The sequence below is a fragment of the Camelina sativa genome, chromosome 18, assembly GCF_000633955.1.
Source record: "Camelina sativa cultivar DH55 chromosome 18, Cs, whole genome shotgun sequence".
NCBI lineage: Eukaryota > Viridiplantae > Streptophyta > Magnoliopsida > Brassicales > Brassicaceae > Camelina > Camelina sativa.
Window position 1 is genome coordinate 15,909,588 of NC_025702.1, and position 18,906 is coordinate 15,928,493.

General features: G+C 42.9%; 6 protein-coding genes across 6 annotated transcripts; 4 read left to right on the top strand and 2 right to left on the bottom strand.

Annotated features, from left to right (window-relative positions):
- LOC104761913 (VAMP-like protein YKT61) lies at positions 87-2,112 on the top strand. The gene is made up of 6 exons (XM_010485080.2): positions 87-405; positions 663-760; positions 841-945; positions 1,135-1,200; positions 1,425-1,511; positions 1,854-2,112. Exons 1-6 carry the CDS (start codon positions 213-215, stop codon positions 1,902-1,904), a joined length of 600 nt encoding a protein of 199 aa, XP_010483382.1. The 5' UTR covers positions 87-212; the 3' UTR covers positions 1,905-2,112.
- Positions 2,151-3,048, bottom strand: LOC104761912 (temperature-induced lipocalin-1-like). Its single transcript, XM_010485079.2, has 2 exons — positions 2,576-3,048; positions 2,151-2,486 (listed from the first exon to the last, which is right to left on the bottom strand). Exons 1-2 carry the CDS (start codon positions 2,954-2,956, stop codon positions 2,301-2,303), a joined length of 567 nt encoding a protein of 188 aa, XP_010483381.1. The 5' UTR covers positions 2,957-3,048; the 3' UTR covers positions 2,151-2,300.
- On the bottom strand, positions 3,512-6,316 carry LOC104761910 (two-component response regulator ARR18). Its single transcript, XM_010485078.2, has 6 exons — positions 6,059-6,316; positions 5,822-5,971; positions 5,361-5,753; positions 5,138-5,214; positions 3,873-5,024; positions 3,512-3,787 (listed from the first exon to the last, which is right to left on the bottom strand). Exons 1-6 carry the CDS (start codon positions 6,186-6,188, stop codon positions 3,722-3,724), a joined length of 1,968 nt encoding a protein of 655 aa, XP_010483380.1. The 5' UTR covers positions 6,189-6,316; the 3' UTR covers positions 3,512-3,721.
- On the top strand, positions 15,426-16,406 carry LOC104763553. The gene has a single exon (XM_010486911.1). The coding sequence runs from the start codon at positions 15,426-15,428 to the stop codon at positions 16,404-16,406; it is 981 nt and encodes a 326-aa protein (XP_010485213.1).
- On the top strand, positions 16,412-17,509 carry LOC104763554. Its single transcript, XM_010486912.1, has one exon. The coding sequence runs from the start codon at positions 16,412-16,414 to the stop codon at positions 17,507-17,509; it is 1,098 nt and encodes a 365-aa protein (XP_010485214.1).
- LOC104763555 lies at positions 17,581-18,039 on the top strand. Its single transcript, XM_010486913.1, has one exon. The coding sequence runs from the start codon at positions 17,581-17,583 to the stop codon at positions 18,037-18,039; it is 459 nt and encodes a 152-aa protein (XP_010485215.1).

Consider the following 18,906-nt stretch of genomic DNA (forward strand, 5'->3'; position numbering starts at 1 on the left):
AAAAAAAAAAAAAAAAAAAAGTAAGTAAATTGGATAGCGAATAATATAATAAAGAAAGTAAGAAAGGATATATAATGGAAAAAAAAAAACTTTTTAATTTGCTAATCAACACCTCCTCCGACTTCGAAGAATCCTCCAGGTCCAACGCCTCTCTTCTTCTCCTAATCAATAATCTCGCTTCCTTCTCACGCAACCTTCGATCCACCGCAGCTATGAAGATCACCGCCTTGCTCGTTTTCAAGTGTGCTCCCGTATCTTCCGAACCCGTCATCCTCGCCAACGCTTCTGACGTCTCTCACTTCGGTTTTTTCCAGCGATCTAGCGTCAAGGAGTTCGTCGTCTTTGTCGGTCGCACTGTCGCTAGCCGAACCCCTCCTTCCCAGCGCCAGTCCGTCCAGCACGAAGGTTCGTTTCTTTCTCCCCCTTCTTATTATTCCTCTAGATCGCGTCTTTCGAATCTTGTTTCTCCCGGATCTATGCCTTTTCATTCGATTTCTTAAGATTCGGATCCGCGTTTTTGATTTCCTTTGTTTAGTTTGATTTAGGATGTGCACCTCTTCTGATTGTAGATCTCTATGGGCTTCAATTTCACGCGATTCCATATTTTTTTGTTTGGGATTATTACTAATTAGGGTTCGTATGTTGTGTTTTGTGATATCTAGAGTACAAGGTTCACGCTTACAATAGGAATGGCCTTTGCGCTGTGGGGTTCATGGACGATCATTACCCTGTTCGAAGTGCCTTTTCTCTTCTCAACCAGGTACTAATTAACGTGGTTCTCTCAATGTTGTATAATCCACATCTAGGTTCGGGTTTGCTTGACATTCGGATTTTTCTCAGGTCCTTGATGAGTACCAGAAGAGTTTTGGTGAGACATGGAGGTCTGCAAAAGAAGACCCGACTCAGACTTGGCCATATTTAGTCGAAGCTTTAAACAAATTTCAGGTTCCTCTCTTGTGCAACTGTATTCGCTCTTTACTTTTGCCTGTGAATCTTGTTTAGAACTTATCCCAATCGAATGATTCTTCATGAATTAATTTTACTAGCCTCAGTCATAGTTTTAGGATCAAGTTGATTGTGAGTGGATTTGATATTAACTTGATTTTGGGATTTCCCTGTAATTACAATCTTCAGGATCCAGCAGAGGCTGATAAGCTGTTGAAAATCCAGAGGGAGTTGGATGAGACCAAGATTATCCTTGTAAGTGTTCTCTCCTGTCTTTCCTTGTACGGATTTACTTGTGTACTCTTTGTTCTAAAGTTGCTGACAAGACTGACGAAATATGATGTGCATAAATGCAGTCCTAAAATAAATATGCTATTCTGTCAATGAGTTTTGCTTCTTCTCAAAAACCTCATAACAAGAATACTGTCTTAGAGAATGCATGTTCTGTCCCCTAACTGAATTTTTGTTCTGTATTGCAGCATAAAACCATTGATAGTGTTCTAGAACGTGGTGAGAAGCTGGACAGCCTAGTGGAGAAGAGCTCAGATTTGAGCGTTGCATCGCAGGTAAATATTCTACCGCCACATACTAGCAAACAGAAATTCCCAGTGCTATATAGATTGATATTCTATTTTCCGTCTCAGTCATAGTTTGTTAACATGGTAAAAAGGGTAGGACATGAACGAGCTTGAACTGTGTTGTAGATAGACAAAGGAACTCTTGTATGTTTTGTTGGGTAGATAAATAGAGGAGGAATGTGGATTTAGAAAACAGATTTACTAGTTTTATCATCTCTGCAATCGCCTGATTTTCTTTGAACCAATCGTAAACTTTATTGACACAAGTGAACCAAGTTTACTGCTGTCATGAGAAAACTGATTTGGTCTTTTTTTTTTGTGGGTGGACAGATGTTTTACAAGCAAGCGAAGAAAACGAATTCATGCTGTACTATCCTGTGAGCTGCAATTCTGGAAGTCGTGGGTATATATATATCAAACCAAACTTTTGCTGGGGGGAATCTGGTTTTCCATTTTATTTATACTTATAATTTCGCGTCTGTAGTTTGCATGCATTTTGAAATTCCATAAGACTCGAGTTCGTTCGTGTGGTGTGTTTTATCCAAATACGTAATGTCACTTCTGCAAGAAATCAATTATCTCTGCCAGATTTCCTGATTGCTTTTCGTAAGTGTGCTTTTATGATAATAGAGATGACGTTGCGAGATATAGATTTAGGTGTTTTTAAACAGACAAAAGCAGATGAATGATAAACTAGAGGAAACAAAGGGTGCTGCAATATATATATTACACAAGACAAACGAGTAAAAGAAGTGAACAAGGGGTGTGTTCTGTAATCTATTTGCCCAAGAGAGATTTGAACCACCAAACGCCCTTGGCGTCTGTGGGGGCGGAGTCGGACTCAGGTGGTGTGTCATTCTGAGTAGTCTTGTGAAGCTTGCTGACGTCGTATCCTTGCTCTACGGCCTTCACCACCAGCTGCTTGTACGTTTCTTCCTCCATATGGGCCGTCCTGCTCAATATCTATACACCACCCACAAATATAGTCAATATCATCATATCAAATCCTTTCAAAGATTTGTTTCAATTATTCGTACGGTAAAGCCACCTACCCAGAGATAACTCCTGGAGGGCTGGCCGACGAGGGCGTGCTGGTAGTCAGGATCGATGTAGAGCACCCAGTAGTCTCCGGTGACGGGAAAAATGGGTAGGAAAGGAGGGACGTAGAACTTGACTTTGAGCTTAGCCTCGTCGCTCTTAGGGTCGGCCTTATAGGCGGAGCCTTCGATGTAACCCCTCTTGCCGTTGGACCAGGTTTCGTTCAAGACGTGGATCGTACCGTCGGGGTTAAGGGTGTAGGTGGCGCGAGTGTCGACGCCGTTCTTGGGTTGAAACAGAGAGGGGAAGGAAGCAATCTCGTACCAACGGCCCATGTATCTGGCCACGTCGAGCCCTTTCACCACTTCCATCTCTTTCTTCTCTGTCGTCGTCATTTCTCTTTTTTTTTCTCTTGATATATATTTTTTTTCTTTTTGCTTCTTGTTTAAGATTTTCCGATATTTTTCTATGAGGTTAAGAGATAAGAAGAGAGATTCGATTCATTTATAGGAAAAACTGAAAAATAAAATCAAGGAGATTTCCCTGGGACGAGATGATGACACGTGGAAAGCGTGTAGGGCAAGGGTTCTAGTAGCGTCTAGCAGTTACAAATGTGAAATGTGAATAAAGGTGTAGGACGAGGACACAAACGTCTCTTAAGCAATTTGTTCTGTGGGAGAAGGACTACAGTACAACAAAATACAATGGGCCATACTTTCACACTTTGATTTGACTTCTTCCTCCGTTTTTAGGCCCCACGAAACTTTTCATATCGACATGTAAATATCTCTTCTTATTGACAGCTAGTTCAGAAAAGATCTCGATTTTGGTTTTGGATATCAATAACAAGACTATACAGAAACTTTCAACCTTTTCATCATTTAGCAAAGGGTACTCTACACAATTGTGATCTTGTAACAGTCAAAGAGTAAATTGTGTGGTATAAATTTTTGTAACAGTCTCGCTTTCAATCTCAATGCCAATTCATAAAAGAGGATATGAAACATGTTGGTGCAGTGTGTCAGCTGATGATGATCTATTGACAATCGGAGGCAAACTATTGGAAAGAAATAGAACCTAAAAAAAAACAATGAGATTGGTCTCAAGTTGAGAGAACTAATGCAACCGGTAGAGAAGGAGATTACTACAGTAATAAACTACTAAGGCGGTGGAAACGAATCAAACCCAAATCTAGTAGCCACTGACACCATTCCATTGTTCTCCTCCTGCAACCAAACACAACATCATCACTTCATTTTCTACTCATATACATAAAATCTTTTAGTCCCAATCACGAAAACAAGGCTATACCTGTTTCATCATCTCATTCATAATGTCATCGAATACATCGTGCTGGTTCTGGTTGTCAACCTGAGCATTCTCTGCCTTTCCCAACTTCATCTCTGGATCCACCATTCTACTAGGTTTTCCAACATACTCCTGACTGTTGACATTTGCACTGTTGTCTATTGGGCTCATCAATGACACATCCAAGCCTTTGTTTCTGGTCGCATTGTTGCCCCTGAATACCATGTTGTCTCCTGGTAGGGGATACTCTACGTTACCGAATGTACTGTTGTTCAGCATGCCACAGTTCTGTTGCTCCCATTTTTGTCCGTCTATAGGATTCATGTTCTGCATGAAGCCGCCAAGTAACTGAGGTTCACACTGCATCTCTCCACCAGGATTCTCTGCAGAAACCAAAGAAGTACAATCTCCCAGATTGTTCCCTGCACATGTCACTTGATCCGGCAAGAAAGCATGATTTATTGGTAAGGAATTCGACAGGAATCTGGTTGTGTTCAAATTCCCTTGCCAGCTTTGACTAGGAAATCTAGACAGGCCTTGGACGCTGATGTTTTGGGAGGCAGAGTCGGACATAGTTCCCTCGATGCAAGACTGATTTCCACTTGAGGCTGTATGCAGGGGTTGTGTATAGTTTGCTTGCGACATTAGAGTATTGCTTGAAGCACTTGGCAACGAGGTGCTAGAGCTACCAAATGGCATACAAGAATCTAGGAAGCTACCGCCAATTGCTCGGTCCCCTATGCTTTTAAAATCTCCCGTGTATGCAGAGCACTTGCTTCTAGGAAACTGAAGGGGTTCTAGTGGAGATGAAGTTCGCTGAAACAGATTTACGTTCTGGATTCTTGGTGCCAGAGTACTGTGATATGTTCCAAATGGATTAGCTGAGTTGCTTGAGCTCTGGTGATGCCCCTGTTGGATAAAGCTGGAAGAGTTCATTCCTTGAAGATTTACTGATGGATACATATGGGGTTGGAGTTTGGTTAGATGGGAACGTGATAAGAGACCCGAGCTTGGCAGTTGTCTTGTGCCAGTAAAATCTCTAAATCCATCAAGTTGAGCCATATGAAAGTAAGATGAGTCTCTTGTTCCAAATGCATCTGGGGTCATATTTTGCTGCTGACCTTCGTCTATCTTTTTTAAGTACAGTCTGTACTTCTGCAACCAAAACCAGAGGAAAACAAGTCGNAAAACAAGTCGAACCATCTTACCATCAAAGATTATATCAGCAGGGGAGGGGGGAAATAAAAGAGAGAATGGGGAATTGGTACCTGCAAATGGCTGGCTACATTTTCCCTAGTGAGACCTTCTATATTCATGAGATCAAGTATTTTTTTGGGAACAGCCTCTGTAATGGAGACCCAGATAAAACAAACAGGAGGAGTCATGAAAAGAGGATTCCACATAAGAAAGCATCAACATAAATGGTAAGCAGAAACAAGAGTGGACAGAACACATAAGAAAAGGTGATATGAGGTTGATGGGGAAACTCACTGTCGAGACCCAGTTGCTGAACAGCATTAACAAACTTCTGGTGGAGCTCCTGCGACCAAACGACTCGTGGCTTCTTCCGCGCACCTGACTCGTCACCATCCTGTTCACTCCCCTCACCGTCATCCTCATCTCTGTCACTGTCATCTTCATCACCACTGTCATTGACTTTCTCTTTCCGTTTCTTGCTGACGCTTGGGACGAGATCGGATTCAGAAGGTGGGAGCAGTTGACGAGAAGGGCCTATGGTTTTTGCATAAGATTTGATGTTCTTCTTCACAACATGATGCCATATATTTTGAAGCTCCTTGAGCCCAACAGGCTTGACCAGATAATCGCAGGCACCATGTATAATACCTTTCATAACGCTGTCGTAATCGCTATGAGCTGACAACACTGAGACATTAAAGCAAGTTAGAAGAATCCTAGAGTTGATAATGAAAACAAAAAACAAAGAGACGTACTGATGACAGGAAGGTCCATTTCAAGACCAATTTCAAGCAACTTAAAGCCATCTGTGTCTGGCATCTCTACATCGCTTATAACCAGATCAAACATGTTGCTATTCTCTCTCAGCATTTCCAGAGCTTTCCTCGACTCCATTGTCTTTGTCACTGGGGCATATCAATCAAACATCATATATATAATGCATCCCTGTTCCGAGACAGACAAGGTAAAAATCAAAAGCAAAGAATAAGTACCATGATACTTGCAACGAAGCAGCAACTCTTCCAGTTTCCGAAGGCAGGTTGGATTGTCATCCACAGCGAGGACCCTCATTCCTACCGGAAACTTATCATTTCTTCCATCTGCAGTGCTTTTCAACTCCATACCTGATGCAATACTTCTGCAAGTCTCCTCTCTTCTGTTCTCCTCCCCAAAGGAGATAGTACATAGACTTTTTAATCTGATCTGTTTATTCTTAAAACCTGGAGGAGTTTGGAAAAAGGAGACCACCAAAGTCCTATAGGCAAATGTCAAAATAAAAGATGAGAGGCCCAAAAAAAAGAGAGTGATTGTGCCCGTTAATCTGGCCCTTAATTCTCCCACATAATCAGAAATTTCCTACTGGTTTTGCTCTTGGTTTCCATTTATGGGGGGCGTGGAGAGTCACATGCTCCTCTACTTTCCTTTTTGTTTGTTGAATCTTCCCTTTTCTGCACACAAAAGACAACTTTTCGTAAAGTGAATTTGAATGTCCCCATTTTATTTCCTTCCTTACTAATACCTTATATTTTTCTTATAACGTTCAAACCCAGCATTTCAGCTTTCCTGGCTTTCCTTATATATTCTTTTCCTATTTTCATAGAATTTTTTTTATTCCCTTTTAGTCTCAAAAGTGAATTCACAATTCGGATTTGACATTATGCATCTAGGGATCTCAATTCCAAAATGAGTATTCGACAAATGCAATGGACTGACCTGATCACATTCAGACATTCCAAAGAGTTGTTGACTGTTACTTCACATTCTTTAGTCAAACTTGTGATTACTCTGTTATTTTCTTGATCATTCTAATGGAGAATAGAATATTTACATAATTTAGATTTGTGTATATTTAGTTTGTACTTATCGTATATTTTCTTAGCTTTGTCTTCAAGACAAGATCGTTTTGTAAAGTTGTACATATACTCGACCTCTAGGTCTAAAGGAAGACACAGAAAATTCATTCATTGATCTCTTCTTTATTTATCATGGTATCAGAGCCGACATAAAATCTTTTCTGATTTGATCGTGGTATTCGATCTCTTTATTGAACCTATCTTGATTTTTCTGTGACAATGACCGAAGACGTGAAGAACATCGAATCCAAACCGAAGACGATGGAAAACCAACGACGAACGATTTCTCCATATGACTTGACCTCGAACGACAATCCCAGAAGCATCATATCTCGTCCTCTCTTGAGAGGAGATAACTATGAGGAGTTGGCTATCAACTTGGAGACCGCTCTTTACTCACGAAAGAAGTTTGGATTTCTCGATGGCTCCATCAAAGCCCCAACCGAAGGATCACCAAACTATGATGATTGGAAGCCAATCAATGCACTAATTGTCTCTTGGATTAAGATGACAATCGAACCGAAGCTGCTGTCTAATATCTCACATAAACCGCTAGCACGAGATTTGTGTGAACACATAAGAAAGAGATTCTGTGTTACCAACGAACCTCGTGTTTAACAGTTGCGAAAAGAACTTGCAAATTGTCAACAAGCTGGGATGAGTATTGAAACATACTACGAAAAGCTTACGAAGATTTGGGATTGTCTTGGATGTTATCGACCTCCGTTGAGCTGTACATGTGGTCTTTGCACATGTAACTTTAGTGCTGAAGATGAGAAGAGAAGAGAGAAAGATAAGGTTCATGACTTGGTGATGGGACTCGACGAAGAAGTCTACGGAATGGTGAAGTCAAACTTGCTTTCTCAAGAACCGTTACCTACCCTCGAGTATGTTTACTTGAAGGTGACTCAAGATGAGGATGCTCGATTGAAGAAAAAGAATCCTGAAGAGAAACATGAGAACATGGCATTTGTAGCATAAACTCAAAAAACAAAGTATCGGGGAAATGACAGAGACGTTGGAATTGTTTGTTCAAATTGTGGAAGAAAAGGACACCGATCTGAAACGTGCTTTCAAATCTTAGGATTTCCAGAGTGGTGGGGCGATAGGCCACAAAATCGAGTGGGTCGTGGAAGAGGAGTTGGACCACCAGCCGGACTCTCACGAGGAAGAGGTGGAGTTGCTCGTGCAAACGTGGCAAGAGTGGTTGGTCAACCAACAGTTGGTGTTGCGAACGTAGCTGTCACGGATGCGGATAGAACAGCGGTGTGCGGTCTTACGGAAGAACAGTGGCTCAGCGTCAAGCGTGTGATGAACGCTGCAGCCATCAGAGCGGATGAACAATCCTCGGGTAAGTTGATTTCTCCCTCTTGGATAATTGATAACGGAGCGACACACCACTTGACATGTAAGAAAGAGATTCTTACAAATCTGAGAACATCGACACCAACGCAGATAATATTGGCTGATGGTCGGATAGTAGTAGGAAATACAGTTGGAACAGTTGTGTTGAACTCTCATCTAAGTTTGATTGAAGTGTTCTACATTGAGAACTTAGGATTTTATTTGATATAGGTTTCACAGTTGATGGAAGAAAATAACTGTGTTATACAAATGTCTGTTCCGTTTTGTGTTATTCAGGACCGCACTAAGAGGATGCTGATTGGGATAGGTAGACCCTTTGGAGGGTTGATGTACTTTCAGAATATGGAGATAGTCGCAGCGGCAAAAGTTCACACAAGTCAGTATGTGGAGTTGTGGCATAGGCGATTAGGACATCCATCTTTGAAAGTAGTGCAAAAGTTGTCTGGTTTTGGTTTTGGTAATGATAGTAGTGATTTATCGAATAAAGCCTGTGAAATTTGTGTCCGCGCAAAACAAACCCGTTGTTCTTTCCCTTTAAGCAATAATAAAACTTTAGAGATTTTTGAAATGATTCATTGCGACATTTGGGGTCCGTATAGAACTCCATCGTTCTCAGGAGCAAGATACTTCCTTACCATAGTTGATGATTACTCTCGCGGTACTTGGATTTATCTTATGAATGCAAAAAGTGAAACTTCAACAAAGTTGAGATATTTCCTTGCTTTGGTTAAACGACAGTTTGAAAAGCGAATTCATGTCACTAACGACATATTTCTTAGAGCAAGGGATACAACATGAGACGTCTTGTGTTGGAACACCACAACAAAACGGACGGGTGGAGCGAAAACATCGTCATTTGCTTAACGTGGCTAGAGCGGTCATGTTTAAGGGACACTTACCGGTTGAATTTTGGGGAGAATGTGCACTTGCGGCTGCTTATCTGATTAATCGAACACCATCTCTAGTATTGCATGGGAAGACACCCTATGAAGTGTTGTACGGAAAACATCCTTTGTATGATCATCTTCGTGTGATAGGATGTGTTTGTTACATTCATAACCAAGATCATAAAGGAGACAAGTTTGTGAGTCGCAGCAGAAAGTGTGTTTTTATTGGGTATCCTCATGGAAAGAAAGGGTGGTGTGTGTATGACTTAGAAAAAGAAGTGTTTGTTGTTTCACGAGACGTGGTGTTTCGTGAGGATACACTTCACTTCTTGTCTTCATAGAGAAGTGAAACTGAAGATCCATTTGCGGATAAAACACAAGTGGGTTCTACGACTAACGATGATCAAGGAGAATTTTTAGAAGCTGATAAGATAGTTGTGACAAGTTCAATCCACGATAGAGTTGAAGTCTCTCTGCCAGAACATATACCATCGAACGACAGTGATAGTGATGATATCTCCACCGATGATGTTGAAGAAGATGATGTCATTGAGCAGAACGCCAATGATACACACGAACCAGAACAAAGTACGACACCTCCACGAGTTGGGAGTAGAGAACGTAAACAACCTGGATATCTCAAAGATTATGACACAAGTTTTGTATGTGTTGACTCGAACAAGCCTTACCCTATTGCTGTTGTGGTCTCCTGCAGTAGGTTCTCTGAAAGTCATAAAGTGTTCTTAGCCGCAATTACTAGTGCACATGAACCGCGGAGCTTTGCAGAAGCAATGAAGGATGATCGATGGAAAAATGCAGTGGGTAGTGAAATAGGTTCACTTGAGCTGAATAAGACATGGACACTTGAAGATCTACCAAAGAATAAAAAGGCAATCGGCTGTTAATGGGTGTTGAGTTAAACATCGTTCGGATGGAACAGTTGAGAGGTACAAAGCGAGACTAGTTGTTTTAGGAAATCGACAGGTTTCTGGATTAGATTATGGTGAAACATTTGCTCCGGTTGTTAAAATGACTACGGTTAGAGCCTTTCTTTCTGTGGTTGCAGCTCGTAACTGGGAGGTACATCAGATGGACGTACATAACACTTTTCTTCATGGTGATCTTGAAGAGGAAGTGTATATGACGTTACCACCTGGATTTCCTTCACGACACGATGGCAAAGTATGTAGACTGCGGAAGTTGCTATACGGTATGAAGCAGGCTCCACGTTGTTGGTTCGCTAAGCTCGCCTCTTCACTTGAAAAGTATGGTTTCGATCAGTCTTTTGCGGATTATTCTCTGTTTGTTTACAAGAAAAATGGAGTAGAAATTAGAGTATTGGTTTACGTGGATGACTTGGTTATCACGGGAAACACAGTTCGCGCGATGGAAGAGTTTAAAAAAATATCTTAGCACATGCTTTTACATTAAGGATTTAGGTGTGTTAAAATATTTTTTAGGCATCGAAGTCTCGAGAAGTCCAAAAGGGATTTATTTGAGTCAAAGGAAGTATGTGCTTGATCTTCTAGCTGAGACTGGGTTGTTAGATTCAAAACCGATATTTTTTCCTCTTGAGCAACATCATCGACTTGGTTTGGCAGTTGGTCCATTCCTTACGAACCCGGAATCGTATCGACGACTGGTTGGTAAATTGATTTATCTTGGTGTTACTAGACCCGACCTAGCATACTCTGTTCATATTTTATCTCAGTTCATGTGTGCTCCGCGAGAGGAACATTGGGATGCTGCTATTCGGGTTCTTCGATATTTGAAAAGTAGTCCGGGGCAAGGTATCTTGCTTCGAGCGGACTGTGATCTTCAAATCATTGGGTGGTGTGATTCCGACTATGCTGGCTGCCCATTGACACGACGTTCTTGTACGGGCTGGCTTATTCAACTTGGACAGTCACCAATTTCTTGGAAAACGAAGAAGCAAGACGTGGTCAGTCAATCGTCGGCCGAAGCCGAGTATAGAGCAATGGCTATGACAACCAAGGAGTTGAAATGGGTGAAAAATCTTCTTCTCGATTTAGGTGTGGTGCTGACGCAACCAATGCGTCTTTACTGTGACAATAAGGCTGCTCTACACATTAGTGCGAATCCGGTTTTTCATGAGAGAAAGAAGCATATCGAAAAGGACCGTCATTTTATCCGAGATGAAATTAAGTCAGGACATATTGTTGCAGCTTATGTTCATACGACAATGCAATTTACGGACATTTTCACTAAAGCCTTGGGACAACGTGAGTTTGATGAGTTTCGAGACAAGCTGGATATCCAGCTTGAGGGAGTAATGGAGAATAGAATATTTACATAATTTAGATTTGTGTATATTTAGTTTGTACTTATCGTATATTCTCTTAGCTTGGTCTTCAAGACAAGATCGTTTTGTAAAGTTGTATATATACTCGACCTCTAGGTCTAAAGGAAGACGCAGAAAATTCATTCATTGATCTGTTCTTTATTTATCACATTCAATCTAAAAACCACAGCCAGTGTGAAAATTGTGGCTGTTCCACTCACAGGTTGTTGCTTGCTGCAATCGATATTTCATGTTTTGCTGACGCCTCTACAACTTTATCACACACCACCATCTTCATTTGTTCCCTTAAACCATTGGAGCTATGCACCGTTCAGAAAAACTAGTCCTTTGATCTCATCTCCAGTTTGCTTTTTATTGGCACAAACACATCTAACAAAACAAACACTCTGTGGTATCCTAAAATCAACTAGTCCCATTGCTTGCTCTAGACCTGAAACACTAAAGCTACGGTTTTGTCTGTTTCTTTACAAGCTGCTTCAATGTGTTGATGATGTGTTGTTATCGATTCCAGGAACTTTTGATTTCCATCTATCCCTGCTCAACCATGGATTGAGTCAAAACGTTATTAAAAAAACAAAAAAGATTTTCTGATAATCAATTTGGGAAAGTTTTATACTTACTTGGGTTTATGATGTTATGGAGTTTGGCTTAAATGTGATTCCCATAACCATTGAATTGACCTCAGCTTTGGGGAGAATGTATACTGCGTATAGTAGTGTGGTTTCAATCTGTGTTTAATAGGAAAATCTCGGCTAAGTTGATTCAGATGCTGTAGCCTATTGAATTTAGCCATTGAAGCTGGGTTTTGAGTTCTTCACTCACTCAGGCTCAGCCATGGCCTTTCTTGTGGATTTTTAGGGATTTCGAAAAACTCCTGATTCCTGAAATTGGGAATTTCGTGGCTCAAATCATTGGTTTATGTCTTGTTTCTGGTTTAATAATATAATTGCTGGTTCATTTAAAATAAACCATGAGTTAAACCGGTTTGGTGAAGAATGGGGTTCCATTATGAAACTCTGAAAAATTTACAAGAGAAAGAAGAAAAAAGCTACTATAGGGATGCTCTCATATCATCTCATATGAGCTTACATTATTGATTGAGATTATGATAATCAATAAGTCTAAGCACCAAAAAAACATATATAAAAATAGAGAGGAAAATAAAGAATTCAAGGGGACAAAAAAAAAAAAAGAATCACAGAGATGAGTTACACATTGGCCAAAAACCATAAATAAAAAGAGAGTAAGATTGCGGCAGCCAGCAGCAGTGGGAAGAAGAACCTGTATCTCCGGGCAGCCTTACCGTAGTAGTAGGGCTCTGTCTTAATCTGAATTATGCAGCTTCCGGTAGACGGATCCGTCTTGTTCACTTTTGGTAATGTTTGGAAACTCCTTTATGCCTTTATAATCTGCCATGTATGGAGAGACATTGATCATAGGAAACAAGAGGGGATTTAGTGGAGATGAACTTGGTTGATACTGATTCACGTTTTGGACACTTGGTGACTGAGTACTGTGATATGCTCCAGATGGATTTGCTGAGTTGCTTGAGTTCTGGTGATGGCCCTGTTGGATGAAGCTGGAGACGTTCATCTTTTCAAGATTTATCGATGGAGTTTTAGGTAGATGGGAACCGGATAATAGTGCAGAGCTTGTGGCATTGATATTTATAAGTCCATCAAGTTGACCCATGTTGAGCTTATTGGTTTTCCTTTTCAAGTCGTGTAGTCTGTAGTTCTGCAAGGAGAACAAGAGAGAATATAAAGTCGAACCATCTCGGCATCAAGTTGAAACACTTCCAAATGCAAGAGAGAATGGGAAATAATGAGTACGTGCAAATGGTTGGCTACGTTCTCCCTAGTGAGACCTTCTACATTCATGAGAGCAAGTATTTGCTTGGGAATAGCCTCTGTAATGGAGACCCAGAGAAATAAAACATTAGGAGAAATGAAAAGACGATTAATTCCACACACATGATGAAAGCATCAATAGAAATCGTAAGCAGAAACAAGAGTGGACCTCACAATTCACACATAAGGACAGCTGAAAAGATGTTTATGGTGAAACTCACTGTGGTCGCCCAATTGCTCAATGGCATTGAGAAACTTCTGGTGGAGCTCTGGTGACCAAGCGACACGGACACGATGCTTCTTCTTCCGGGTACTTGACTCTTCGCTAACTGCTGGATCTTTTATGCTTTTAAAATCTCCCATGTATGCAGAGCAACTGCTTCTAATTAAATAAACTGGAGGGGGATCTGGTCGGGACCAATTGATGGAGTTCAAGGTCAGGAGAGTTGAGAATAGAAGAAAGAGATGAATATATAAGATATATAATTATTATTATTATTGATAGAATATAGGAATATTCTTGTTACAACTACTTAGATAACCTCGTACATATTGTTTCTAGTATCCCAGATTATGTGGAACTACTATGTAAATCTTGTGGCTATATAAAGCCTGATTAAATGAATGAATACATCACAGGATTATGATCATCTTTCAATTATGAGAATAAGAAAACTGAAAGATAAAATAGAGGAAGAGCTCTCCCAGAGAAGTAGTTCTCCAACAAGATAAAAATTGTACTATGGCTAAGCCGTCCTATAGATTCTAAAACCTAATTCTTTGATAATAAAGTCTTTGCCATAGACATCTCCTAAAAACAATAAATTAAAGGAAGTATTGGATATGGGCTGTGCCCAATATGCCACTCGGCCCAATAAAACAAGTTAATTCTAATTTCAGCCCAACAAGATTGTGAGAAAGTCATTCACTTTCCGCAGAGGGCAATCTCGACAATTCGCATTGGAAACCCTAGGGAACTCAAGGTCAACAGTCTCCTATAAAGGGAGAAAGCATTTATTGGGATCAGGATCGGGACCCGCGGACAATACCTAAAGAGCGATACTTTGCATCGAAAACTATTATTGTCTTTCGTATATTTCATTCCTATTTTCAGTTCGTCACTTTTAGCTTGCTAGTTCGCTTGTGAACTAACGAGCTCTATCCCAACTTGTTTTAAGTGACGATCTCACGTTTTCCCCGATTAATAAAAGAATTTGCTTGCTCTTTCCCACAAAATCTTTATTTGTTTAAGTTGTGCAATCCCCGGTACAAACAATTGGCGCCCACCATGGGGCAAGAGTAAAGCGCTTCTTTTGACGAATCAAGACCGACGATCCTCACTTCCTCGAAGTTTCAAGACTCATGACAAACCCCAGCGAAAACCTCAACGAAGTAACGGAGCAGCCAACGGAACAACGATGGGGGCGAACGAGAACACGAACAGTTCCCCCGCTGAGGTCCCTACCGAACTCCTTGCCGAGCCCAACCGAAGGCTCACTGCCGAGCACAATCTCTCCACCAGCGCCCGACGCGCCCTCTGAGCCTCTTGTAGCTGCACACGCCAAAGCTGGACCTGCCGCAGACCAGCTGGTCACCAGCGCTGCCGCTCTCCTCACTGCCGCTCTCACCAATGCTACCACTCTCCCCAATGCCACCCTCCCCTTACCTATGCAGAGAAACAGACTCGAAGTATGATGCAGGTCATTCTCGATCGTCTTGATGGCCAAGAAATACGAACAAACGAACGGCTCGAGGCGATTGCAGCCGCACAAGAGGCCTCGTAGAACCAAATCAGCAAGCTCCAGCGAAGGAGGGGCGAGCGCCGAAACGACAGCAGCCCCGCCGGCGAGAACGAGAATCCTCCCCCACCACAGCCATCGGTGGAGGACCGATACGACAACCAGAGACGCCGCCCGACGTCTATTATCGTAGGATCCGTTGATCAACGCAGTAGAGAGGACCCAAATGACGAGCAGCAAGACGACTAAGGTCAGAGGAGCAGAAGCCTGCCGACTCCAACACTGCCGATCCGACAGTCTGAGGGCGATCTCAAAGATGAAGCCATACGACGCCTAGAGGAAATGGTCCATGAACTATCTTCAAGAGTCTACCAAGCCACGAGCTCCACCTCCAACCTTGATCGAGTGCTCGAAGAAGTCCAGCGCTCACCGTTTACATCACGGATCTCCCACGTTCAAGTTCGTTACGTAAACAAGTTCAAGTTCACCCCATACAACGGATTAGATGATCCGAAACCGTTTTTAACTTCAATGAGCTTTGCGATCAGCCGAGCTCATTTCAGCGACGAAGAGTACGAAGCTAGCTGTTGCCAGCTATTCGTCGAGAATCTAGCCCACAAAGCTCTGGGGTGGTTCTCCCGGCTCCCGCCGAACTCGATAGGGAGCTATCACGAGCTGACCACCGCCTTTCTCCAACATCACTCTACGTTTATGATTCAAGGTGCCTCAAACGCCGATCTCTGGAACATTTTCCAGCGGAACGACGAATCTCTCCGAGACTTCATGGAGAGGTTTAAAAGAATCGTCTCGAAGCTCTCGATAGCTTACGACACAACAATATCAGCTCTCCGAAATGCTCTCGCTCAAAGCTCCTGGTTCAGGGAGGACATCATAATACATGGGCCTTTGACTCTGGATGAAGCACTACACCGTGTTAACAGATACATAGAGTTAAACAAAGAAAGGGCATCGAGGACGAACCGTCCAGAACCGCCGACCCCAAAATCGGCCAAAGGAAAAGAGAAGACACAAGACGAGCATCGCGAGCCTCGTCAACACCTTGACAAGGAATACGCTGATAGGTTGGACAAGGGAAAGAAAGTTCAAACGTTTGCAGTTAGTAATCAAGATCCCAAGGCATCTTCATCAAAATCCTGGAATAACAAGTGGGTCCGAGACCCATCGGGAAAAGGTGGCAACAAATATTGTGAATACCACAAACGAGCAAGGNCAAAGGCTAGAGGAGCGGAAGCCCGCCGACTCCAACACTGCCGATCCGACTGTCTGAGCGCAATCTCAAAGATGAAACCATACAATGCCTAGAGGAAATGGTCCATGAACTATCTTCAAGAGTCCACCGAGCCACGAGCTCCTCCCCCAACCTTGATCGAGTGCTCGAAGAATTCCAGCGCTTACCGTTTATATCACGGATCTCTCGCGTTCAAGTTCGTTACGTAAACAACTTCAAGTTCACCCCGTACAACGGATTAGATGATCCGAAACCGTTTTTAACTTCAAAGAGTTTTGCAATCAGCCGAGCTCATTTCAGCGATGAAGAGTACGAAGCTGGCTGCTGCCAGCTATTCGTCGAGAATCTAGTCCAGGAAGCTCTGGGGTGGTTCTCCCGGCTCCCGCCGAACTCGATAGGGAGCTATCACGAGCTGACCACCGCCTTTCTCCAACATCACTCTACGTTTATGATTCAAGGTGCCTCAAACGCCGATCTCTGGAACATTTTCCAGCGGAACGACGAATCTCTCCGAGACTTCATGGAGAGGTTTAAAAGAATCGTCTCGAAGCTCTCGATAGCTTACGACACAACAATATCAGCTCTCCGAAATGCTCTCGCTCAAAGCTCCTGGTTCAGGGAGGACATCATAATACATGGGCCTTTGACTCTGGATGAAGCACTACACCGTGTTAACAGATACATAGAGTTAAACAAAGAAAGGGCATCGAGGACGAACCGTCCAGAACCGCCGACCCCAAAATCGGCCAAAGGAAAAGAGAAGACACAAGACGAGCATCGCGAGCCTCGTCAACACCTTGACAAGGAATACGCTGATAGGTTGGACAAGGGAAAGAAAGTTCAAACGTTTGCAGTTAGTAATCAAGATCCCAAGGCATCTTCATCAAAATCCTGGAATAACAAGTGGGTCCGAGACCCATCGGGAAAAGGTGGCAACAAATATTGTGAATACCACAAACGAGCAAGGCACTCAACAGAAGAGTGCCGCACCCTCCAACAAATATTGCTCGACAAATTTAAAGAGGGCCAAATTGACGTTGATCTCGAGCGACGACAAATAGCTGTTCACAAGGATAACCATTTCTTCAATCCTGAGAACGAAAATACAAGCAAGCAATATAACACCGCCCCCGCGCCACAACCGGGACCCGAAACCCTGCCCTGCCCCCACCATTAACCCATAAAAGGAATCCCGAGCGAGCTGAAGATGCGAACGGTCCAGCTCCGCGCCGAAGAATAAACATGATCATGGGTGGTCTGGCAACTTGCCGAGACTTGGTCCGTTCTATCAAAGCTTATCGGCGGGGACTAGAGGTCAAGCAGGGATGGTTAGCTCAAAGCACGCCACCTACTACGAACTCCGATCCAATCGTGTTCACAGAGGCCGACGCATCGGGTCTAGCTGGGCCTCACAATGACCCATTGGTGGTCGAGATGGAGATCGGCGAAAGCATGGTCACCAAAATCTTGATCGATACAGGTAGTTCGGTAAACATCATTTTCAAAGACGTGCTCATTCAAATGGAGATCGACCTACGGACCACCGAGCATGATGTTCAACCTCTCACCAGATTCGACGGTGACACGGTGATGACGGACGGCACGATCATACTACCAGTTTATGTGGGTGGGACGATGCATTGCGTCAACTTTGCTATCTTCGACAAGCCGATCGTATACAACGTTATCCTTGGCTGCATAAGATGAAGGCCGTGGCGTCAACTTACCACCAGTGTGTAAAGTTCCCAACTTCTAGAGGAATATTTATACTACGAGGGGACCCACTGGTAGCAAGAGCCTGCTTCATTATTGAACGACAACAACGCCACGCCCGGATAGTCGTGTTTGCCCTAACTCTGAATCAATCATCCAAGTAAATATCGACTCTTTCGACGCAACTCGTTGCGTGGGAATCGGGGCCGACCTGCCACAACCCATCAAGGACGAGCTCGTGAAGTTTCTATGCCAGAACGCAACAACCTTCGCATAGAACATGAGCAGTATGACCGGCAACGACCCCAACATAACCTGCCACGAGCTCAATGTGGACTTGACATTCAAGCCGATCAAACAAACACGACGAAAACTCAGTCTAGAGCGTACCACCGCCGTTAACGAGGAAGTCAAAAATTGCTCGAGGCTGGGTCCATCCGAGAGGTTAAGTATCCCGACTGGCTGAGCAATCCAGTCGTGGTAAAGAAAAAGAACGACAAGTGGCGGGTGTGCGTCGATTTTACCGATCTCAACAAGGCGTGCCCAAAGGATAGCTTCCCTCTACCGCGAATCGACCAACTGGTCGAGGCAACCGCGGGGAACGAACTTTTGTCGTTCATGGATGCATACACAGGGTATAACCAGATTATGATGCACAAGGACGATCAGGAGAAAACAACCTTCATCACCGATCAGGGAACTTATTGTTACAAGGTTATGCCATTTGGCCTAAAAAACGCTGGTGCAACCTATCACCGCCTTGTTAACCGCATGTTTCCTGAGCAGCTTGGACGAACCATGAAAGTTTACATCGATGATATGCTGGTCAAGTCAACCCGTGCCGCTGATCACGTCTTGCAT